This window comes from Alosa pseudoharengus, unplaced genomic scaffold, assembly GCF_046254945.1.
Source record: "Alosa pseudoharengus isolate Yale_2024_CS ecotype anadromous, Long Island Sound unplaced genomic scaffold, YU_APseudo_1.1 YU_APseudo_1.1_scf_21, whole genome shotgun sequence".
NCBI classification, from domain to species: Eukaryota; Metazoa; Chordata; class Actinopteri; order Clupeiformes; family Clupeidae; genus Alosa; species Alosa pseudoharengus.
The window spans coordinates 6,656,449-6,681,338 of NW_027468674.1; the positions used below are offsets into that span (position 1 = coordinate 6,656,449).

The 24,890-nt window shown below is 43.7% G+C and overlaps 1 protein-coding gene across 1 annotated transcript in view; it reads left to right on the forward strand.

Moving 5' to 3' along the window:
• LOC143137515 (NACHT, LRR and PYD domains-containing protein 3-like) overlaps positions 1–24,890 on the forward strand; it is a 53,665-nt gene that overhangs the window by 15,943 nt on the left and 12,832 nt on the right. The window contains exons 5-7 of the mRNA XM_076297764.1: positions 7,798–7,971; positions 12,054–12,227; positions 18,766–18,942. Coding sequence (XP_076153879.1) covers positions 7,798–7,971; positions 12,054–12,227; positions 18,766–18,942 — 525 coding nt within the window. The remainder of the gene's footprint in view (positions 1–7,797; positions 7,972–12,053; positions 12,228–18,765; positions 18,943–24,890) is intronic.

Below are 24,890 nucleotides of genomic sequence, written 5' to 3' on the forward strand. Positions count from 1 at the left end.
GATAGACTGGTGCGCAGTTACTTGCCAGCTAAGGAGAAACCCACTTGGTTACCCCAAGTGCCTAACGGTACATTTAAATGTGGGCATTGTAAAATCTGTCATTTGGTATCTAAGTCTAAAGGGTTCACCCACCCAGTAACACTGCACACATTTGTTACTAACCATTTCATAAATTGTAAGAGCATATTTGTCGTCTATATTTTACAATGTTCTCTATGCGACGCTTTCTATGTGGGGCGCACAAAAAGACGGCTACAGGACCGCTTAGCTGAGCACAGATATGCCGCAAAAACAGGAAATTGTGACTATGCAATGACAAAACACTTCAAAGAAACGAATATAGACAAAACCATTGTATTTACTGCCATAGGAATTGATCATGTGCCTTTTACGTCTAGGAGAGGGGATAGACAAAAAATATTAAACCAAAAAGAAAGTCGTTGGATATACAAACTGAATGCTATGACAGCCCAGGGATTGAATGACTCTATTGAAATGTTGGCTTTCTTGTAGATTCGATGAGCCATGTTTGTGTGATTGTTTATTTGTTTTTATTACATTACTATGTTGATGAATTGATATGGACTCCACCTAGTGTCTGCTTGTATGTATATGTGATAATGTGTTAAGGTCTAGACTTCATTGTAATTACCTAACTCCGCCCACGTCAGCTGGTGTTAGTTGAACAGCTGATTTATCTTACCTATCTGAACACCTTGCCTGTAATAGATTTTGCCCTGATGAAGGCCTAGCCAAGGCCGAAACATGTTGGCAATTTTAGCATGATGATTAAGCCTACCTATTAAAGCTTTTTTAACCCTTTTTTGAAGAGTGCCTTGGACTATCCATACTTATACGTATATTTTTTCTACCAAAGAGCACCTTCACATTTACTTTAAATTACCAAGACAGTATTACGCCGCAGCCCTCCAAACTCATCCCAACATAATTTTCATGTTGGGTAACAAGAAAAAAATGTGATCTTCACGTTAGTTACACAACAGGTCTTTATTTTTTTACAATTACAGGAAACAAGTGCCATATATTGAGTTCATCCACTCTCAAATCAACGTTTTAAAGATAAAAATCCATGTTTTCACATCAGTTACTTATTTGTAGTTTAACAGATATTTTATTTCACAGCACTTACTTGACAGTCTAACAGTAAAGTAATCTTTTTGAAAGATGAAGGATCAGGAAGCAATATAATAGTAAATAGTAATTTAGGAAAATGTAGACTGACTATAATCGTATTTCAAGATCAGGGAATAAGACACAGAAGAATTATCATGGAAAATAAAAACATTGCATTAGGCTCGTGTATCATGTATGAATGTAAAATGTAGATACATAGTAGTATTTTGAAAATCGGATTTCAAAGAACAGGCAATAAGACACAGAGGAATTACAATGGAAAACAAAAACATTGCATTCGGCCCGTTTAAAATGTAGACACGCTATCTAGTAGTATTTTGAAAATCGTATTTCAAAAAACATGGAATAAGCTACAGAAGAATTATCATGAAAAACAAAAACATCGCATTAGGCTCGTGTATCACATGTAGACACGTGATCTAGTTGTATTTCAAAAATCGTGAATAAGGTACAAAAGAATTATCATGGAAAATAAAAACATTGCATTAGGCTTGTGTATCACATATGTATGTAAAATGCAGACATGTTATCTACAGTAGTACTATTTCAAAATCAACTAGAATGTAATGCCAGAGGAATTACAATAGTGGATGGAAAGCTGCTGGCTTAATGTTGGTGGGGAAATTCCTTGAAAAAAACCCATTAAATCACTTAATCTTTGAGTTCATACAAACCCTCATACCAAAAGACCTTGTGTGTCAAGGCGTTCTTGAGATATAACAATCAAGGTGTTTTTGACCTTGACCTTTGACCTCCAACATCAATTCACTTCATCTTTGAGTCCATACAAACACTCATACCAAATTTCAGGCATGTATGTCAAGGCATTCTTGAGATATCGCACTCAGAGTGTTCATTGACTTGACCTTTGACCTTTGACCTCCAACATCAACTCACTTCATCTTTGAGTCCATACAAACACTTGTACCAAATTTGAAGCATATGTGTCAAACCGTTCTGGAGATATAATGCTCAAAGCATAAGATATGGCTGTGACTTTTATTTTGACACACGGGAAACACTTAAACAGGATGTGTAGTTTTAGGGAGCACCAGATTGTATGCATTAGAAGCTGAGACGGTTGAATTCACAGATGACACCTGTGCTAGTGTTCTAATTTGCCCGGGAACTACTCTGGGAGCTTAACGAGCGCAGCTGGCTTTAGGCCATTATGACATCACAGCCTTTGAAGTCTATGGGGGAAAAATGAGCTTTTTACCATTTTTAATCCCCTATTTCTCAAAAAGTATAAACTTTTTTAAAAATCTGAAATAATAACTCTCTTGCCCCACTCCAGACCTACAAAACGGTTATTTCAACATGTCTGTACGTTAAGCGGTTAGAGTCGCATTAATTCTTGAAAAGGTAAAAAGAAAAGGTTATAATAACTAGAGAATGTAATTCCAGGGAATTACAAGTGCATGAAAATGACGCTAGGACAGACATGGTGGTTGCACAGCTTAATAAAAGTTGATAGTTTAAAAGTAGACAGTTTAAAAGTTGAATGTAGATTGGGAGTTGATCACACTAGTTGACTGAAAAGCCCAGGCTGCCAAACAGTTGTGGGCAGAGGACACAATTGGCGGGAGTCATAGCTGATGATGACAGTTGGATTGGCTGAACAGTTAAATAGTTGGATAGTTTAAATTGTTCAAATATTTCATAGGGAATTATTGTAGTGAGGACTTTTATTTTGAAACAGCTTTGGGCAGAGGAAACAGTTGACAGGAGTCAAAGTTGATGACAACTGACTGTTGCTAGAGTAGTTATGGTGGTTGCTATGCTGGTTGCTAGGTTAATGATGTTGGTTGCTAGGTTTTAATGGAATGTGGTTGCTAGGCTGTTGCTAGGCTAGGGTACTTGAAGTCGTTGCTAGGTTGTTGCTAGGGTGTCCATGGTGGCTACTATCAGAAATAAAGGAGTTACTACAGTGGTTTGCTTGTATAATCATCTTGGTTGCTATGGAAACTGACATAGATGCTTAATTTCAATGGTTGCTAAATTGGTTGCTAGGTAGGTGGTAATTTAATATAGTAGGCTAGAGGCATAGTTGATGATAACTGACAGTTGGAATAGTTGAACAGTTAAATAGTTGGATAGTTTAAATGGTTAAATTATTTAATAGGGAATTCTTGTAGTGGAGACTTTTATTTTTAAACAGTTGTGGGCAGAGGAAACAGTTGAACAGGATCTGTAGTCTTAAGAGAGCCAGATTGTATGCTTAAAGCCTGTGTTGCAGCTTAAACACCACTGTTGATTAATGGGTACATAAAGCACTCAATAAATGTATATCATTTTAAAAATGTCTCCAAATGGTGTTAAATGCCAGTTTTTGTTGTTTTTAGCATTAGCGGGTTTTTTGTACGCAATTCGGTGATGACGTCACTTTGGGGACTACTTGATCTGCGCTTCATTCATTTCAATGCATTTCAATGGACATCGCGGTTACACTTTCAACATAAAGTTTGTATATTTACACTTCGAGTTTCGTCACACAATTTATATCACAGCTACCCTATGATCTACCAATGGTAATAACGGTGCCTGATATCAATTTAGTATTTTTTCTGAATTTCGGGAGGTCTCGTTTTGGAGGGTATATGTTTTACATTCATTCCTATGGGAAACGGTCGCGGTTACACTTCCAACATAAAGTTTGTATATTTACACTTCGAATTTCGTTACAGCATTTATATGACAACGACCCTATGGTCTAACAAAGATAACAATGTCTTCCGATTTTAGTTTAATGCAATTTTCTGAATTTGAGAGGCCTCGTTATGAGGCTACATAATGCACCTATTCTATTCAGTTCAATGTATTATGCTTATAACATTACGACACTTTTTTTGTTACTGTCAGTGAACAGCACCGAATGAAAGTCAACATGTTCTTTATATCTAGTGATAGTGATCATGTCGTTAGTTCAGATAAGTAGGCTACCGGGCAAACTTAGTCAGAAGATCAGAATATGAAGCATCATGATAGCTAGCTGGGCTAACTTTTTAGTCCCACCTGTGAGCCACCCCAGTTACTTAGCTTCTAGCCGCCGCCGATTAGGCTGGTCGTGTCTTCAGCATGAATATTTTCGATAACTACAGCTCGAGATTGATTGCCATTGACATCGTCAGGGTACGGCTTACCAAAGAGGGAGATAATATGGGCAAGTCGCAGTTTTGCAGGTGCTTGTGTGGGCTGTGCCGTCCCGATGGAAACTGTGGTGGAGAGCTGCAGTAACTAGGGAAGCGAGTGCATTTTGGCCGCTGGTCGAGGAGCTCCCCTGTGACCAGCATAATGACATGATCTATCTAGCTATCTATCTGTCTATATACATATCTAGGCTATCTATAGCCTATCTATTTATCTATAATCTGCGCTATCTACTGCTGAACAATCCCTTACTCGTCTCTCTTTACTCCTCTCTCGTTACTCTCAAGGGTCTCAAGGTGGGCTTTGGTCTGTTGTCTCCCCAAGGTGACGTAATGCAATGCATTGTGGGGGAAAGGAGAATCACTTCAAATGCTGTGAAATAGTACCTGCTTTTTCGTATTATATTCTGTTTTGTGATACCCAACAACATCAAATACAATGGATAACAGTTTAAATGTTTATTATCAACAAGCAAATTGTGCAAATTTGTTGGAAAATTAACCCTGCAACACGGCCTTTAAAGCCTGAGACAGACAGTTGCTGGAGGTGGCCGGAACCATATGGCTCTGGCCGGAACACTTGGCATAGGATTCTAAGAGCCCTATTGTGATGCCATAATCGCCAGTGTTAAGTCTATGGGGAAAATTTTAATAGTTTTTAATTAATAGTTCAAAAAGTATAAAAGTTACAAATATGAAAAATACATTCCCCACCTGTCCAAGTAAGACCTACGTAACACAGTTTGAATGAAGTTTCTACATTAAACGGTTGAAGCCGCATTAAACGCAGAAAAAGCGTTAGAAGAAGAATAATAAGAAGAAGAAATCGGATAACAGTAGATTGCATTTTCATGCACTCTAATAAGAAGAAGAAGAAGCCAGGAGATTTCAAGATAGTGGATTCCATCCACTATAATTAAGATACAGAATAATTATCACAGATATTTATCAATTATCAATATCATTGCATTGGGCTTGTGTACATGTGAGAATGAATAAACTGACAGATTATGTCCAGAAGAATTTAAAGTACAGAGATGAGTATAAATGATAATCAGGGAGGAAATCAAGTAACATTCATGAGAAATCAAGTAACATTCACTTTACTTATTAGTGATTGTTCTTAGGCTTCTTCTGGGCCTTTTTTCTGTGAGAGAGAGAAAGAGAGAGTTACAAAAACTGATAGGGTACACTAGGATTCATGTAGAAGAAAATTGTGCCAAAGTGAATGAATCGGATGTGAATTTGTAACGTTAACACACTTTCTCACAATGAAATTAACTGACATTTATTACTTACTGTAACTGCATTTATATTAGATTTAATCAGTTGTATGAAGTAGAAGTATAGTGTTCTGTGGTTATTACAGCAGTACTATGCATGATTGCTCTCTTCAGAGTGTGTTATCCTGCATAGTAGTGCTTATAACTACATAGTAGACTACTACACAACCCCCCAATACATACCACACATAAAACAAATTCTGGTTCGAAAGTGTGCCATGAACTTACCTCTGGATGAGTTCAAGGGTGCACGCTGCCTCCTCCTGATATTGCAGATTCAGAATGTAGAAGGTGGAGAAACATGTCGCAAGGCCTGTTAGAAATGTGGCGAAGTTGGACCCTTCACAAACGATTAAGGATTCAATGCTGACCATCCACTTCTGATGATTACCTTGTCGTTTACCTGAAAAAAAGAATTTATCATATTCAATTTAAGATATACAGTAGATCCACATGTCAACTATGATTAGCTTCCTTTTAGGATTTTGTCCAAACAAAATTCAATACAGAAAAAAAAAAAAATTACTGTTCAAAAGTTGATTTAAATATGTATATGTTGATCATTATTACTCTGGTGAATGAAAACAAACATACCTAGTAATATCAGGCGAGGCGTCACAGGTAGGCTTGGAAGACTCAACATCAGCTACAATCACACATCCCTTAGCAAAAGAAAAGAAAGGCACTCAACAACTCTTCATGATGTGTGTGTGTGTGTGTGTGTGTGTGTGTGTGTGTGTGTGTGTTTGTGTGTTTGTGTGTGAGTGAGAAAGTGAATGTAATCTCTGTGAGTGTGTGTGTATGTATGTAAGGAGTGAGTGAGGTTTCAGTAGCATCTGCCACCGGCCTCCTAGCTGGTATCTGGGGCTCGGTTGGACCAGCCGTTAGTGGAGTCTCCGGTTGACACGCTGTTAGTGCCGTAGTCTCCGTTAGTGGAAGAGCCGTATCGGACCCAGTCGTGATGAGATGGACCTCCGCAGGCCCTGTCACTGGAGGATGGGCCTCTGCCGGAATCTCCCAAGGCTGGTGGAAGACGCACATAGCCAAGCTATTCCCAAACCTCCGGCAGTGACCACACCATAAGTCAGGAGCATCTGGGCAGGCTGCAGTATGGTGGTCATCCATAAGGCAGTGTGTGCAGCAGGTCTCCTTCCGATCTTCTGGATGTCACCCGGTGGTATCCCCTTCCCCTGCTGCTGCAGGAGAAACCTCTGGGAGCCGAAGTAGAGCTGCCAGGTTGTTATCGCCGGGAACCGCTCTTCTAATGCCCCCACCAGGAGAGGGGTAGCCTCCTCCCAACCGTCCTCCAGTTCCAGACGCTTTAGCAGATGTGGCTGGAGGGGGTTCATAGGGAGTAGTTCACTACAGTGTGTGTGTGTGTGTGTGTCTGTGTCTGTGTCTGTGTTTGTGTTTGTGATTGTGTTTGTGTGTGTGTGTGTGTGTGTGTGTGTGTGTGTGTGTATGTGCATATTAACCTGTGATAAATTAACTTTATGTGTGTGGCCCTCTGATTGTTGAAGTATTATGAGTGTGTGTGAATATGAGTGTGTGATTATATGATCATGGACAAATGCAGTGTATAGAGGAATCTCTGTCTGTGTGTGTGTGTGTGTGTGTGTGTGTGTGTGTGTGTGTGTGTGTGTGTGTGTGTGTGTGTGTTGTTTGTACTGTATGTCAGTGACTCCCACTGACGAGTATATGATGATGAAATGCAGTGTATGGAAGAAACTGTGAGGAGCTTGAGTTGAGCTACTGTGAGTCTGAACACACAACTACAGATCTGTGTGTGGGGGGAGAACCCACTAATGAGTTTGTGTGGAGGGGGTTCATAGGAAGTAGTTCACTGGTGTGTGTGTGTGTGTGTGTGTGTGTGTGTGTGCAGGAGTTCAGCATCTCTCAGAGCTCCTCAAGAATCCCCACTGCAAACTGGAGAAACTAGAGTGAGTCTGAACACACAACTACAGATCTGTGTGTGGGGGGAGAACCCAGTGATGAGTGTGGGTGGAGGGGATTCATAGGAAGTAGTTCACGTGTGTGTGTGTGTGTGTGTGTGTGTGTGTGTGTGTGTGTGTGTGTGTGTGTGTGTGTGTGTGTGTTTGTGTGTGTGTGTGTGTGTGTGTGTGTGTGTGTGTGTTTGTGTGTTGTATAGTTAGAGGTACAGTATGTGAGTGTAATAATCTGATATGTCATCATGTGTTATGTTTCTCCAGGCTGAAAAATTGTCTCCTCACAGAGAAGAGCTGTGCTGTGATAGCGTCAGCTGCCAGATCAAACTCCTGCAGTTTGAAGGAGCTGGACCTGAGTAAGAATATGCTTCATGATGCAGGAGTTCAGCATCTCTCAGAGCTCCTCAAGAATCCCCACTGCAAACTGGAGAAACTAGAGTGAGTCTGAACACACAACAGATCTGTGTGTGGGGGGAGAACCCACTGATGAGTGTGGGTGGAGGGGATTCGTAGGAAGTAGTACACTACTGTGTGTGTGTGTGTGTGTGTGTGTGTGTGTGTGTGTTAACCCTCTAACCGCCCATGTCGCAATATTGCGACAAGCGTCATTACTGAATAAAACTGACGATAGACGCGAGTACAGTGTAAAATCTCATTTGTACTCTTGACCACTAGTTAGCAGACACCCAGAGCTTCGATTCAAGCTCAACCTTTTTTTTCAAAGTTTTCAGGAAGCATGTGAAAAACACGCGAGAAACACACGAAGAAGACGTGCATTTCCTCCATAACGCGAAAGCGATGTGGGCCATAGTTTTGCACAAATTGAAGCAGAAATACACCAAATGTTGAAAAAAAAATTCACACGACATTCAAACTGTTGATAAGATGTGCACTATGGAAACTGGTCTGTAGGCTAACATGGACAAATAAATGACACTGACTCGCCATATCTTGCTTTGCCGCAAACTCAGCAATGAAATCATAGGCCAGTTTGCAGGTAGCATAACGTCTTTTTCAATTCATAGAAGTGAGAGCCCAGTCTTTCCTGTGACATTGAGGTGCGCAAATAGTTTTTAATAGCCTGTTCAACTTCGAAAAGCTTCGTTCACCCGATGCCAGTCACTGATCGCAATTTCAAATTTCGGGAAGCTTCGTTCAATCTTTTTAAGTGTTAAGTGCAGTTGGCCCCTATCTGCCCCCTTTGGAATTATATCTCGAGCCTATTATAAGGTCCAGTGCGTTATGTCCTGGGATTCGGACGTGCTCAAAAAGAAAAGAAAAAACACTTGTTGCTTTGATATCTTTTTCGTTGTCGTTTGAACGTCGGCAAGCAGACATGTTGCGGTTGCAATTTAAGTGAAATTTCTACAGTAGGCCTACAACATGCAACATGCTTGTTAGGCTGGGCTGTCAATGTACTTGTACAGGTAAATGTTCAACAATTGCTGGTGTACAGGCTATAATCAATTAGCTAAATCATTTGTCTAGCTGTTTAAAAAAAATCGTGCTACATTCAAACGCAAAAGGTGTTTTGATATCTTTTTCATTTGAACGTCGGCAAGCAGGCATGCTGCGGTTGCAATGAATGAGGATAATTGGTTTTATCTGCGGATTTATTTTATGCATTATTTTGAATATGACTCGCTCCAGTCTAAACAGCACGTCTACTTTTCCCACATGCATCTAAGTTCTTACACACATATCCCCTCTGCTTTCTCTCTCTCCATCCCTGCGCACGATGCTTTCTTAAGCTGCACCATCTTACAACAATTGCATCTACATTTTCATATTAGAATGTTTTGTGAAGTGTAAGCTTAAACTACTGTGATCAATTTAAGTTCCCGTGCCCCCGCTGAAAGTCTCATGCGCTTATCGTTACACTATCAAATCTATAAGTAACCGTGACAAATAGGGTATAAGATATATAAACTCACGCTATTGTATTATCATATATGTTTGGTAATGGCTCAGCTTTTCTGATTGTTCTACTGACATGGAAACTGCACCATAGAAGCAGTAAGTCAGATCGCATCAAAAATAGTAGTGGCAGAACTCCAAAGTGACACCCTGTGGTTGTTTGTGTCAACTGCAGTTTGTGCCATTTCTGCCGAGAAAATGGGGATCGTGATTCCTGAAGGAACCCGTCCAAACTTAACTGGGACCCACTGTACGTGTCTGCGCAAGTGAAACTGACAAACTGAACCTCTCGTGGGTAGGCCAGAAACAACTATATTTAAAACCACGAGTGAACTGGATTACTGTTACTGTTCAAACAAGCGATTTGATAGCCTAATACACTGCACGAAAAAAAGGAAATAGCAACGTGTTCTATTTCTAACAGGTGAATATCATAGCAAATAGTATGGCGATGGCAGCTTAAAAAAAAACATTTATTTCACTCATCTCGCTGAAATGAACGTGGCCTATTGCACAAATAAATTAATTAGGCAGATGATCTACATCTTCGTTAACCTAAAGCAAGTTTTCATCTCTATTGTTGACGTGAAATATGTCTCCATAGTGTCAGTGAAGTGATAACTTAATTAAGCAGTTGCCGGTAGCCAGTGTTCACGTCACAGGAGTCAGAAAGAAGCTACCAAGACGGGCCCTGCTCTGTTTCTGTCCCTCCCAAACTGCGCTAAAATTGTGTAGGCTATTTAACAGCCAGAATTTAAAAAAATGCCCTTTTATGATCCACACTACCTCTTACAAAATAGGCCTACTCCAACGTTCATCTAGCTCTTGTGAAGTATGAACTTCTACAACACTGCCTATACAATTGTCAGCAGTCAGTAACAGCATAATGTGACTTAATGGCCTGTGTGATTGGGATGTGGATTGCTCATTTATTATGAGTAGGCCTATAGGCTATGGTATAGCTATGGTATGGTATTCTCTCCGATATAATAAATGCAACACATTGGGTTTGGCAAGAAATTTGGCAATACTAAATTCGGACTCGATGTGGAATTTTTTTTTAATGACTTGGACTTGACTCGGACTTGAACACTGGGGACTCGAAACTGGACTCGGACTCGAGGCATAGTGACTTGACTACAACACTGGTGTGTGTGTGTGTGTGTGTGTGTGTGTGTGTGTGTGTGATGAAAACCTGATGAATTAACTGTATGTGTGTGCCCCTCTGATTGTTGAAGTAAATGTGTGTGTGTGTGTGTGTGTTTGTGTGTGTGTGTGATGCTAACCTGATGAATTAACTGTATATGTGTGCCCCTCTGATTGTTGAAGTGTGTGTGTGTGTGTGTGTGTGTGTGTGTGTGTGTGTGTGTGTGTGTGTGTGTGTGTGTGTGTGTGTGTGTGTGTGTGCGTGTTTGTGTGTGTGTATAGTTAGAGGTAAATGTACAGTATGTGAGTGTAATAATCAGATATGTCATCATGTGTTATGTTTCTCCAGGCTGAGACTGTGTTTCCTCACAGAGAAGAGCTGTGCTGTGATAGCGTCAGCTGCCAGATCAAACTCCTGCAGTTTGAAGGAGCTGAACCTGCGTAACAATGAGCTTCATGATGCAGGAGTTCAGCATCTCTCAGAGCTCCTCAAGAATCCCCACTGCAAACTGGAGACACTACTGTGAGTCTGAACACGCAACAACAGATCTGTGTGTGTCGGGAGAACCCACTGATGAGTGTGGGTGGTGGGGTTTCATAGGAAGTAGTTCACTACTGTGTGTGTGTGTGTGTGTGTGTGTGTGTGTATGTGTGTGTGTGTGTGTGTGTGTGTGTGTGTGTGTGTGTGTGTGTGTGTTAAGGAAACCTTTTGATGTAAAGGAGGGGTTGTGTTTTTTGAGCACCCTGCGTTTGTATCTACACAGTGTGATGTATACTGTGTGTGTGTGTGTGTGTGTGTGTGTGTTAACTTGTGATGAATGAACTGTATGTCTGTGGCCCTCTGATTTTTTAACTATGATGAGTATGTGTGTGTGTTTGTGTGTGTGTGTGTGTGTGTGTGTGTGTGTGTGTGTGTGTGTATGTATGCCACTGGCTCCCTCTGATGAGTACATGTTGATGAAATGCAGTGTGTGTGTGTGTGTGTGTGTGTGTGTGTGTGTTTTGTTTTTCATATTAGTGACTCCCTCTGATTTCATGATGATGAAATGCAGTGTATGGAAGAAACTGTGTGTGTGTGTGTGTGCCACTGGCTCCCTCTGATGAGTATATGTTGATGAAATGCTGATTGTTGAAGTGTGTGTGTGTGTGTGTGTGTGTGTGTGTGTGTGTGTGTGTGTGTATGCCACTGGCTCCCTCTGATGAGTATGTGTGTGTGTGTGTGTGTATGTGTGGGTGTGTGTGTTTTGTTTTTATATCAGTGACTCCCACTGATTTCATGATGATGAAATGCAGTGTATGGAAGAAACTGTGTGTGTGTGATGAAAACCTGATGAATTAACGGTATGTATGCGCCCCTCTGATTGTTGAAGTGTGTGTGTGTGTGTGTGTTGTATAGTTAGAGGTACAGTATGTGAGTGTAATAATCAGATATGTCATCATGTGTTATGTCTCTCCAGGCTCCAGTATTGTTCCCTCACAGAGAAGAGCTGTGCTGCGATAGCGTCAGCTGCCAGATCAAACTCCTGCAGTTTGAAGGAGCTGAACCTGAGTGGCAATGAGCTTCATGATGCAGGAGTTCAGCATCTCTCAGAGCTCCTCAAGAATCCCCACTGCAAACTGGAGACACTAGTGTGAGTCTGAACACACAACAACAGATCTGTGTGTGGGGGGAGAACCCAGTGATGAGTGTGGGTGGAGGGGATTCGTAGGAAGTAGTTCACTGGTGTGTGTGTGTGTGTGTGTTAAGGAAACCTTTTGATGTGAAGGAGGGGTTGTGTTTTTTGGGCACCCTGCATTTCTATCTACACAGTATACTGTGTGTGTGTGTGTGTGTGTGTATTAACTTGTGATGAATGAACTGTATGTCTGTGGCCCTCTGATTTTTGAACTATGATGAGTGTTTGTGTGTGTGTACGTGTGTGTATTAACCTGTGATGAATGAACTGTATGTGTGTTGCCCTCTGATTGTTGAAGTATTATGAGTGTGTGTGAATGCCACTGGCTCCCTCTGATGAGTATATGATGATGAAATGCAGTGTGTGGAAGAAACTCTGTATGTGTCTTAACCTGATGAATTAACTGTATGTGTGTGTGCCCCTCTGATTGTTGAAGTATGATGAGTTTGTGTGTGTATGATGAGTGTGTGTGTGTGTGTGTGTGTGTGGGTGTTACGGCCAGTAGGCCAGAGGTACTGGTTGGACCCCGAAGTAGGACATAAGCAAAAATGGTAACGGGTTAAACTGTAATTTAATGTTCAGTGAAAAAACAAGAACCGCTTCAAGCAACAGCAGGCAATGGCAGAGCACAATTGAAAGTCAATGAATGAGCACAACACACAAGGTCCAGGGCAAACAATCCAAAAACAGTAATCCAAAATCGTGGTCAGAGATCAGTCCAAAGTTCAGTAACAAAGTTCAGTCCAAAAAGGTCAAAACGTATTTCCACAAGTAAAGAGTAGCAGAGCAGCAGTAACATCCAGATGACATAGCAAGATAACTCCGCACTGAAGGATTCCAAGAGCCCAGCCTAAATACTGTGCCTGATTAAGTAATCAGACACAGGTGTGCTGAGCAGCAGAGCAGGGAGACAGGAGATGCAGTAGGTCAGCAGCAAAACATGGCATGGAGTTGACCACCTGGGAATGGAGCACCTAAAAGTGCCGCCAGCCAGGTAGGTACAGGAAAACCTGGCTCAGGATCTGGAAGGTCCTGGACGATTCGTGACAGTACCCCCCCTCCTACGGACGCCTCCAGGCGTTCTAGACAGGGCCTCTGGGTTCCGACGATGAAAATCCTTGATCATGGTTGGATCCAAGATGAAGCGAGATGGAACCCAGCTTCTCTCCTCTGGTCCATACCCTTTCCAGTCTACTAGGTACTGTAGGCCACGACCCCGTCGACGGACCCGCAGCAGCTCCTTAACTGTAAAGGTCTCACCACCATCGATGATTTTAGGTGCTGGTGGAGCCTTGGTGGGAGGAGAAAGAGGGCTGGAGACAAGGGGTCGTAACTGGGACACATGGAAAGATGGGTGAACACGTCTCATGGACCGGGGCAGACATAACCGAAAAGTGTTAGGATTTATGATTTTAGAAATAGTGAAAGGGCCCACAAACCTGGGAGCCAGCTTACGTGACGTAACTTGAAGGGGTAGGTTTGCTGTACTAAGCATTACTCTTTGACCTGGCTGGTAGACAGGAGCAGGAGTCCGGCGCCGATCCGCTTTCCTCTTCATCACCTGTGATGCTCTTAATAGGTGATGCCTGGCCCGTACCCATATTCTGCGACAGCGGCGAATGAAAGTTTGAGCAGAAGGGGCAGACACATCTCTCTCCTGAGCGGGAAACAGGGGCGGCTGATATCCTAGGCAACATTGGAAAGGTGACAAACCAGTAGATGATGAGGGCAGGCTGTTGTGAGCATACTCTATCCAGGGTAACATCTGGCTCCAAGAAGACGTATTCTCAGACACCATGCACCGCAAGGCCACCTCCAGCTACTGGTTTGCACGTTCAGTCTGGCCGTTGGTCTGTGGGTGATAGCCTGAAGACAAACTGGGTCTAGCCCCAATAAGTTTACAGAAATCCCTCCAAAAATGTGCGGAAAACTGAGGACCCCTATCCGATACAATATCAACAGGTAATCCATGAATCCTAAAAACATGTTGCACCATTAACATTGCTGTCTCCTTAGCAGACGGGAGCTTGGGAAGAGGGACAAAGTGAGCAGTCTTGGAGAACCGGTCAACAATGGTGAGAATACAAGAATTACCCTTAGAGACTGGAAGTCCTGTGACAAAGTCAATTGCAACATGGGACCACGGTCGGTGAGGCACAGGCAGCGGTCGTAATAGGCCAGCAGGGGGTCTAGTGCTTGTCTTGCATCTGGAACAGATGTTGCAGGCTGCCACAAATGCTCGGACATCCTGTTGCATGGACGGCCACCAAAAGTGCTGCTTGAGCACTGAGAGAGTTCGAGTGGTCCCAGGATGACAAGCTAACAAGGAACTGTGTCCCCATTCTAGCACCTGTGATCGGACACAAAGAGGCACAAACAGGCAGTTAGGGGGTCCGTTACCTGGTCCTGGATCCTGAGCGAGAGACCGCTGAACTACGGTCTCTATATCCAGCTGAGCTGAAGCCACTAGGCAGTGAGGAGGGAGAATAGTCTCAGCCTGGTCCAGTGGGGAATCAGGAGCGAACTGTCGGGACAGGGCGTCAGGCTTAACGTTCTTGGAGCCTGGTCTGTAGGAGAGAACAAAGTTGAAGCGGGAGAAAAATAGAGACCACCTGGCCTGACGTGAGTTGAGCCTCTTCGCAGACCTTAAATACTCTAGATTTTTATGATCTGTCCACACAATAAATGGCTCCTCTGTGCCCTCTAGCCAGTGCCTCCACTCATCAAAAGCGAGTTTGACCGCTAGTAGCTCTCGATCGCCAATGCCATAATTCTGCTCAGCAGGTGTTAATTTACGAGAAAAAAAAGCACAAGGATGCATCCGGTTATCGTTGGGCAATCTCTGTGACAGCACAGCCCCCACCCCTGAATCAGAGGCATCCACCTCCAGGACAAACTGGGCAGAAGGATCAGGGACGATCAGGACTGGGGCAGTGGAAAACCTGGCCTTCAAAATGGAAAAGGCACATTCAGCCTCCTTGTTCCAGAGAAATGGACGCTTGGTGGACGTGAGTGCCGTGAGTGGAGCCACAACAGAACTATAGTTCTTAATAAACTTCCTTTAAAAATTGGCAAAGCCAAGGAAGCGCTGTAAATCCCGGCGAGAGGGAGGAGTAGACCAGTCAGAGACTACCTTTACTTTCCCTGGATCCATCTTGACCACACCAGGAGAGATGACAAACCCCAAAAAAGATGTCTCTTCTGTATGGAAGTCGCATTTCTCAGCCTTGACAAACAACTGATTTTGGAGGAGACGTTGCAACACCTCTCTGACATGGAAACGGTGTGACTCTGCACAGGGTGAAAAAATCAAAATATCATCAAGAAATACAAAAACAAACTTATTGATAAGGTCTCTCAAAACATCATTAACTAAGGCTTGAAACACAGCAGGCGCATTGGTTAACCCAAATGGAAGGACAAGGTATTCGTAGTGACCACTGGGTGTATTGAATGCAGTCTTCCATTCATCTCCCTGTCTGATCGATCAAGCTTGGAGAACACTTGTGCCCCTTGCAGGAGTTCAAAGGCTGTGGACATCAGAGGCAAAGGGTATCGATTCTTGACGGTGATGTCGTTTAAACCTCTATAATCAATGCAGGGACGGAGGCTCTTATCCTTCTTAGCAACAAAAAAAAATCCAGCCCCAGCTGGGGAAGATGAGGGACGAATAATGCCTGCAGCCAAGGACTCAGTGATGTACTTGTTCATAGCCTCTCGCTCAGGAGGGGAGAGAGAGTAGATGCGTCCTTTAGGAGGGGTAGTGCCAGGCAGCAAGTCAATGGCGCAGTCATAAGGCCGGTGTGGAGGGAGAGAAGTAGCCCTAGACTTGCTAAAGACCTGACGAAGGTCATGATACTCTGGAGGAACAGAGGAGAGGTCCATGTCCACTTCTATTTCAGACCTTGGAGCAACCTCCGGAAGCTGGGCAGAGGACAGACAGGTGGCAAGACAATGAGTGCTCCATGAGAGGATAGAGCAATCCCTCCAACTGACATGCGGGTTGTGAAGACGTAGCCATGGAAGACCTAATACCAGTGAAACATGAGAGTTGTCCATAGAAAAAAAAGTAATTGACTCAACATGATTTCCAGAAACCTTTAAAATAACAGGCTCAGTGACATGAGTGACTGGAGGGAGTCTGGCACCATTCAATGCTCTTGCTGCTAGTGGAGAATCTAGTCTGCGTAACTTAATTCCCATTCTATCAGCCATAGCCGTACAAATAAAGTTCTGATCTGCCCCTGAATCAATGAGTGCTTGAACAGAGTGAAGTCTATTATGAATAAGCAATTCAACTGGAAAAAAAACTCTTTCTGAGGGGGAAGACTGTCCAAGCATGCCCACCTGCAGTCCCACAACTACTGGTGGGCTGTTCCTTTTAAAGGACAGTGAGAGACAAAATGTCCAGACTTGCCGCTATAAAAGCAGGAATTGGTCTCAATGCGGCGCTTTCTCTCCTCTGCAGTTATAATGGGATCCGTAGGTGGGGGCGTGGTCCAGAATTGAGGTCTGTATCTTCTCTGCCCTACAGTGGGATCAGATGGTGGGGGTGTGGTCCAGAACTGAGGTCTGTATCTTCTCTGCTCTCTGCGTCTAAGACGAAAATTCACACGGCCAGCTAGGTCAATTAGGCCATCCAAACTGCTGGGCAATTCAAGAGCAGAAATCTCATCAGCTACAGAATTGTTAAGACCATGAAAAAATGCATCAGTCAAAGCACTTGGGTTCCAATCCACAGAAGCGGCTAGAGTACGAAACTCTATGGCAAAATCATAAACTGATCTGTCTCCTTGTCTTAGGCACATTAACTCTCGAGCTGCCTCCCTTCCCTTCAGAGATCGGTCAAACACTTTAAGCATCTCATCAGAGAAATTCTTAAAATTGAAGCAAAAAGGTGCGCCAGCATCCCACACTGCGGTTCCCCACTCCCGTGCCCTCCCTGTCAGGAGGGAGATGACATAGGCTACACGAGAGCGATCCGTGGGATATGCAGAGGCTTGTAACTCCATGGACAGAGTACACTGGGATAAAAAAGAGCGGCACGTACCAGGTTCACCAGCATATGGCTGAGAAGGGGGAAGACGAGGCTCACGTGCAGGAGGCACAGGTGGATCTACCTGGAGAGGCACTGGTTCAGCTGGAGCCGCTGGAGTGGGTTGTTGGAGAGTCTGGATCTGGGCAGTAAGACCAAGCAAGGTCTGCTCAAACGTGGCGAGGCCTTGGCGGATCTGAGTAAGCTCCTGTTGATGGTAACTCAGGAAAGAACCTTGTTTCTCAATAGCAGTCTTGACAAAATCCATGTCTGATTGGTCCGTTGGGTCCATGGTGGCGGAGTTATCTGTTACGGCCAGTAGGCCAGAGGTACTGGTTGGACCCTGAAGTAGGACACAAGCAAAAATGGTAACGGGTTAAACTGTAATTTAATGTTCAGTGAAAAAACAAGAACCGCTTCAAGCAACAGCAGGCAATGGCAGAGCACAATTGAAAGTCAATGAATGAGCACAACACACAAGGTCCAGGGCAAACAATCCAAAAACAGTAATCCAAAATCGTGGTCAGAGATCAGTCCAAAGTTCAGTAACAAAGTTCAGTCCAAAAAGGTCAAAACGTATTTCCACAAGTAAAGAGTAGCAGAGCAGCAGTAACATCCAGATGACATAGCAAGATAACTCCGCACTGAAGGATTCCAAGAGCCCAGCCTAAATACTGTGCCTGATTAAGTAATCAGACACAGGTGTGCTGAGCAGCAGAGCAGGGAGACAGGAGATGCAGTAGGTCAGCAGCAAAACATGGCATGGAGTTGACCACCTGGGAATGGAGCACCTAAAAGTGCCGCCAGCCAGGTAGGTACAGGAAAACCTGGCTCAGGATCTGGAAGGTCCTGGACGATTCGTGACAGTGTGTGTGTTTGTGTTAAAGAAACCTTATGATGTGAAGGAGGGGTTGTGTTTTTTGGGTACCCTGCATTTGTGTGTGTGTGTGTGTGTGTGTGTGTGTGTGTGTGTGTGTGTGTGTGTATGTGTGTGTGTGTTTGTGTTAAAGAAACCTTATGATGTGAAGGAGGGGTTGTGTTTTTTGGGCACCCTGCATTTGTGTGTGTGTGTGTGTGTGTGTGTATGCCACTGGCTCCCTCTGATGAGTATATGTTGATGAAATGCTGACTGTTGAAGTGTGTGTGTGTGTGTATGCCACTGGCTCCCTCTGATGAGTATGTGTGTGTGTGTGTATGCGTGGGTGTGTGTGTTTTGTTTTTATATCAGTGACTCCCACTGATTTCATGATGATGAAATGCAGTGTGTGGAAGAAACTGTGTGTGTGTGATGAAAACCTGATGAATTAACGGTATGTGTGCGCCCCTCTGATTGTTGAAGTGTGTGTGTGTGTGTGTGTGTGTGTGTGTGTGTGTGTGTGTGTGTGTGTGTTGTATAGTTAGAGGTACAGTATGTGAGTGTACTAATCAGATATGTCATCATGTGTTATGTTTCTCCAGGCTGGATGATTGTTCCCTCACAGAGGAGAGCTGTGCTGTGATAGCGTCAGCTGGCAGATCAAACTCCTGCAGTTTGAAGGAGCTGAACCTGAATAACAATTATGAGCTTCATGATGCAGGAGTTCAGCATCTCTCAGAGCTTCTCAAGAATCCCCACTGCAAACTGGAGAAACTAGAGTGAGTCTGAACACACAACAGATCTGTGTGGGGGGGGAGAACCCACTGACGAGTGTGGGTGGAGGAGATTCGTAGGAAGTAGTTCACTACTGTGTGTGTGTGTGTTAGTGTTAATTTTGTCACCTATTTTTAATTTAGTCTTAGTCTTAGTCTTGTGACGAAATGTCCTTTTTAGTCTTTGTCATATTTAGTCATTCAAATATCATTTTTGTTAGTCAAGTTTTAGTCGACTAAAAGTCTCGTCATTTTAGTCTAGTTTTAGTCAAATGAAAACTAAAGGTATCTTAGTCTTAGTCAGTTTTAGTCAAAACAGTTTAGTCTTTTTTTTTATTACAAATTATTTCTGATTACCATTTGAGTCAAATAGTGTTTCACACATCTCAATTTTCCAACAATATTGTGTGTCCACAGAGCTACTCGTCTGTTATAATTACTCATTCTGATTTTTTGTCAGTCAGTATGTTTACATGCACAGGTAAGTCAAGCTACAATTATAGCTCGGCTGGGATTTGACCATAGACAGTAAAAGATTTGACTGGACCACTGTCATGATATTCGTAGACCAGTGTTTCTCAAAGTGTGGTGGTCCGCAAGCTATCCCAAGTGGTCCGCGAGCAGACGTGGTAAAATATAATATAGATGAGTTGTTTGCAATATTGAACCAACTTGTATGTAAATCCAAACAGTTCTGCAACACTGTCTATGTAAGATATGTAAGGGATAATGTATAGAACGCCGGTAATTATCGGAACATAAGTCCCGACAGGGCGAACAGGACCCCGACGCGCAGTGGAGGGGTCTTGTTTCGTCCTGAAGGGACTTATGTTCCGATAATTACCGGCGTTCTATACATTATCCCGCTTATTACACGGCTACTTGCCAAAACGAAATAATAAACTCCCCACGATATGACTTTAGCCTACATAACCTAGCCTATTTGTTACCGTTCATCGTGGCATTTGCTGAGAAACAAATAGTTCGCAACAACACACACTGCTGAACTTGAATCAAACATTCTTTAGAACACAGCTGATCAACCGTCTGCTTTCACGTTTGAATGAAGTTCCAGTCCTTGCGTAGTGATATGAAAGACATTAATCAGAAGCACAAAACCCGTTGCCATTGACAGCGGTGATTAAATGCTTTGCCGGTGATTTATGTAGATTAACATAGGCCCGAACGTTGGGAAGGCCCATTCATGTGAATGGAACTTTCTGCAGCACTCTGAAGAGCCGTGTAATAAGCCAGTTTAAATCATATGAATCCTCTGACACAATAAGCAAAGTGCAAAGACAATAAGCAAGGTGGTTCAGTGAGTAGGCCTATTGTGTAGACTAATATACTGGTGAAGTAGGTCTAATCTTTCTTTTTTTTTAGCTAGGGTTAGTTAAGTGGTCCTTCGTCTGAATAGGTTGAGAAACACTGTCGTAGACCCAAGTATTAATGTTTTACTCCGCCATGCTAGATGGCGATATGCGCCCAAAGGCAACACATTCCCCAAACAAACTGTTATCCACTTATCCATAGCTAACTTGCTAGCGAACTTTCCATATTAGCTTACTTGCTAGCAAACTTTGCATCATCAGTGTAACTAGTCAAATAGTTGACATTACATGCTAAACATTTTCGTATGGACATTCTGGGGGATGTTAGTTTGTATGAGAGAAGCTTCAACTTCTGGGTATGTAGCATTGTGTCATAAAGGTAGGTAGTTAGCTTAACTCTGGCAGAAATCTCCGGTGTTTTTGTTCCATGTAGTTTCGTGTTGCAGCAACAGCATGTAGACTAGCCTACAGGAGCATGAACTCATTAGGAATATTTTGAAAACGTAACAGCTAGATATTCTGTCTTCTCATTTTGTAGAGATTTTATCTTAGTTTTTATTTCATGCAAAACATTTTAGTCTCGTCTTTTTTCGTCAACAACAATGCATCTTAAGATAGTCTTTGTTAGTGTTTCAGGACATTAGTGCCGTCTCATCGTCGTCTCGTCTTAGTCATGAAAAAAAAGGTTGTTGACGAACATATTTCCTCTCGTCTCGTCTGACGAAATTAACACTAGTGTGTGTGTGTGTGTGTGTGTGTGTGTGTGTGTGTGTTAAGGAAACCTTTTGATGTGAAGGAGGGGTTGTGTTTTTTGGGCACCCTGCATTTGTGTCTACATTATTGATACCTTGTGATCATCAAAGTCAAAGTCAGCTTTAATTGTCAATTTCTTCACATGTTCCAGACATACAAAGAGATCGAAATTACGTTTCTCACTATCCCACGGTGGAGACAAGACATATTTTACCAATTTTTAGTCCACAGACAAACATAACATTCAAGTAAACAAAAAAGTAAGTAGATAAGTAAATAAGAGGGCACATATAATGAAAAAATAAGAGCAGCAAAATTTGGTTGAAATTGTGCATAGACAGTCAATAAAATAAAATACTAGTGCAAAGTCAGGCCAATAAGAGGCTGAGGTAGTTCTGTTTGACCTAAGTAAGAAATAAAGTGGCATAGTGGTGCAAGTTATGTAAGAGCAGCAGAAGTGTTGTGTTTACAGGACAACAGCAACAAGTTGCAAAGTGTACAAGTGTGCAAGTGGAGTGGTGCAGGCGGCCATTGTGGGTCCAATGTCCAGGATGTTATGTAGCTGAGGGTGGAGGGGGGAGAGGAGGGAGAGAGTTCAGCATCCTAACAGCTTGGTGTATGAAGCTGTTGGTGAGTCTGGTAGTGCGGGAGCGCAGGCTTCTGTACCTCTTCCCAGAGGGCAGTAGATCAAACAGATTGTGAGCGGGGTGACTTGCATCACTCACAATTTTGGTCGCCTTGCGGGTGAGGTGGGTGGTGTAAATGTCCTTCAGGGAGGGGAGTGAAGCACCAGTAATCCTTCCAGCTGTGTTCACTATGCGCTGGAGGGCTTTCCTGTTGTATTCAGTGCAGCTTCCGCCCCACACAGCGATACAGCTGGAGAGGATGCTCTCAATGGTGCCTCGGTAGAATGTGGTCATGATGGCTGGTGGAGCACTTGCTCGCCTGAGTTTCCGCAGGAAGTACAGGCGGCGCTGAGCTCTCTTCGCCAGTGATGCTGTGTTGGTGGTCCAGGAGAGGTCTTCACTGATGTGCACCCCCAGGAATTTGGTGCTGCTCGCTCTCTCCACCACAGCACCGTCGATGGTCAGTGGCAGGTGTTGGGTGTGACCTCTCCGGAAGTCAACAACAATCTCTTTGGTCTTGCTGACGTTCAGCAGGAGGTTGTTGTCCCTGCACCACGTGGTCAGATGGTCGACCTCCAACCTGTATTGAGTCTCGTCGCCCTTGGTGATGAGACCCACCAGAGTTGTGTCGTCAGCAAATTTCACTATGTGATTGTTGCTGTAGGTTGCAGTGCAGTCATGCGTCAGCAGGGTGAAGAGCAGCGGACTGAGCACGCAGCCTTGGGGGGCCCCTGTGCTCAGTGTGATGCTGCTTGAGGTATTGTTGCCAACACGTACTACTTGAGGCCTCTGACAGAGGAAGTCCAGTAGCCAGTTGCAGAGGTAGGTACTGAGTCCCAGTTTGTCAAGTTTGCAGATGAGTTGTTGTGGTATTATGGTGTTGAATGCAGAACTGAAGTCTATAAACAGCAATCTCACATATGAGTCTCTTTTTTCCAGGTGGGTGAGGGCTGGGTGGAGGGCAGAGCAGATTGCATCCTCTGTAGACCGTTTGGCTCGGTATGCAAACTGGAAGGGGTCCAGGGTGGGGGGGAGAATGGATTTGATATGTGACATGACAAGCCGCTCAAAGCACTTCATGATGATGGGTGTCAGTGCCACAGGGCGGTAGTCGTTGAAGCAGGATGGAGCAGTTTTCTTCGGCACAGGTATGATGGTGGCAGCTTTGAAACAAGATGGGACGATGGCTTGCTTCAGGGAAGTGTTAAAGATGTCTGTGAAGACATCCTTAAGCTCCCCTGCGCAGTCCTTCAGCGCACGACCAGGGATGTTGTCTGGACCTGTTGCCTTACGGGTGTTGATAGCAGCAAGTGTCCTCTTCACGCTGTCGGCAGAGAGGCACAGGGGCTGCTCGTGTGGAGGGGGATGGGTCTTCTGTGGGCAGGTGCTGTTTTGTGCTTCAAAGCGAGCAAAGAAGCGGTTCAGGTTGTTGAGCAGAGGGATGTTGCTCTCGCAGCTCTGTGGCGCGGGCTTGTAGTCCGTGAGGGCCTGAATGCCCTGCCATAGGCTTTGTGCGTTCCTGCTGTCTTTGAAGTGGGTGGTTATCTTGTGAGTGTATTCCTTTTTTGCTTCCTTGATGCCACGGGACAGGTTGGCTCTCGCTGTTCTCATGCCAGCTTCATCCCCAGCTCTGTAGGCTTTGTCTCTGGCCCTCAGCAGCCTGAGGACATCCCCTGTCAGCCATGGCTTCCAGTTAGCCCGAGTGATGATGTCTTTTGTGTGGGTCACATCATCAATGCACTTGGTGATGTAAGAGGTTACAGTGTCTGTATACTCCTCTATGTCTGTCTGGTTGTTGTAAGTGGCTGCCTGCTTAAACATTTCCCAGTCTGTTGTGTCAAAGCAGTCTTGAAGAGCATCGGAGGCTCCCTCAGGCCACACTTTTACCTGCTTACGAACCGGTTTGTTCACTTTTACCCTTTGTCTGTATGCGGGCATTAGCATAACAGTGATATGGTCTGAAAGTCCAATGTGGGGGAGGGGGGTGGCTTTGTATGCTCCTTTGTGTGTAGTGTAGACCAGGTCCAGGATGTTATCTCCTCTTGTTGGAAAATCAACATGCTGGTGTAGCTTTGGAAGTACAGTTTTAAGGTTAGCATGGTTAAAATCTCCAGTGAAGATGGTGAAACCGTCTGGGTGTGCCGTTTGTTGTTCACTGACAGCCTGGTACAGTTCACTAAGAGCCGCGTTCTTATCGTTGTTGTTGGTAGGCGGGATGTATACTGCGACTAGCAGAATCGCAGTATTTTCCCTTGACAGGTAAAAAGGACGGCACTTTATGATCATAAACTCTGCCAGTGGTGAGCAGTGTTTGCATACTACTACAGTGTCCCGGCACCATTCATCACGGATGTAAACACAGATTCCTCCTCCTCGTGATTTACCTCCCTTTACAATGGCCCGGTCTGCTCGATAGCATGCTAGCTGCTCCAGTTGTACAGCAGAGTCCGGAATGTTGTCATTTAACCAAGTCTCAGTGAAGACAAGCACACAGCAGTTACTTACTGTCCGGTTCGTTGATCTCAGCAGTCGTATGTGATCCATTTTGTTGTCCAGTGATCGTACATTTGCCAGGAGAATGGATGGTATGGCTGGGCGAGTTGGGCTGGCCGCTAGCCTGGCCCGGACGCCTCCGCACTTGCCCCTCTTCTGCTTCCTCGCACACCGCATCGAGTCACAGTGTGATGTATACTGTGTGTGTGTGTGCTAACCTGTGATGAATGAACTGTATGTGTGTGGCCATCTGATTGTTGAAGTATTATGAGTGTGTGTGTGTGTGTGTGTGTGTGTGTGTGTGTGTGTGTGTGTGTGTGTGTGTGTGTGTGTGTGTGTGTGTGCCACTGGCTCCCTCTGATGAGTATATGTTGATGAAATACAGTGTGCGTTTGTATGTGTGTGTGTGTGTGTGTGTTTGTGTGTGTGTGTGTGTGTGTGTGTGTGTGTGTTTGTGTGTGTGTGTGTGTGTGCGTGTGTGTGTGTGTGTGTGTGTTTGTGTGTTTTGTTTTTATATCAGTGACTCCCACTGATTTCATGATGATGTGTGTGTGTGTTAGGGTGGTCCTTATTTTTCAACTTTTGAAAGTTAATGCTCTCACCCCACCAATATGTTTGAATAAATAAAAAAAATAATTGGGCAAAGTTTTATCAATATTAATCAATATTTAGAGGTTGCTCAAGACCTTTGAAGTTTAACACATACTGTGCAGTGTTCATATTCAGGATTTTTTTGCGTATTATGTGATAC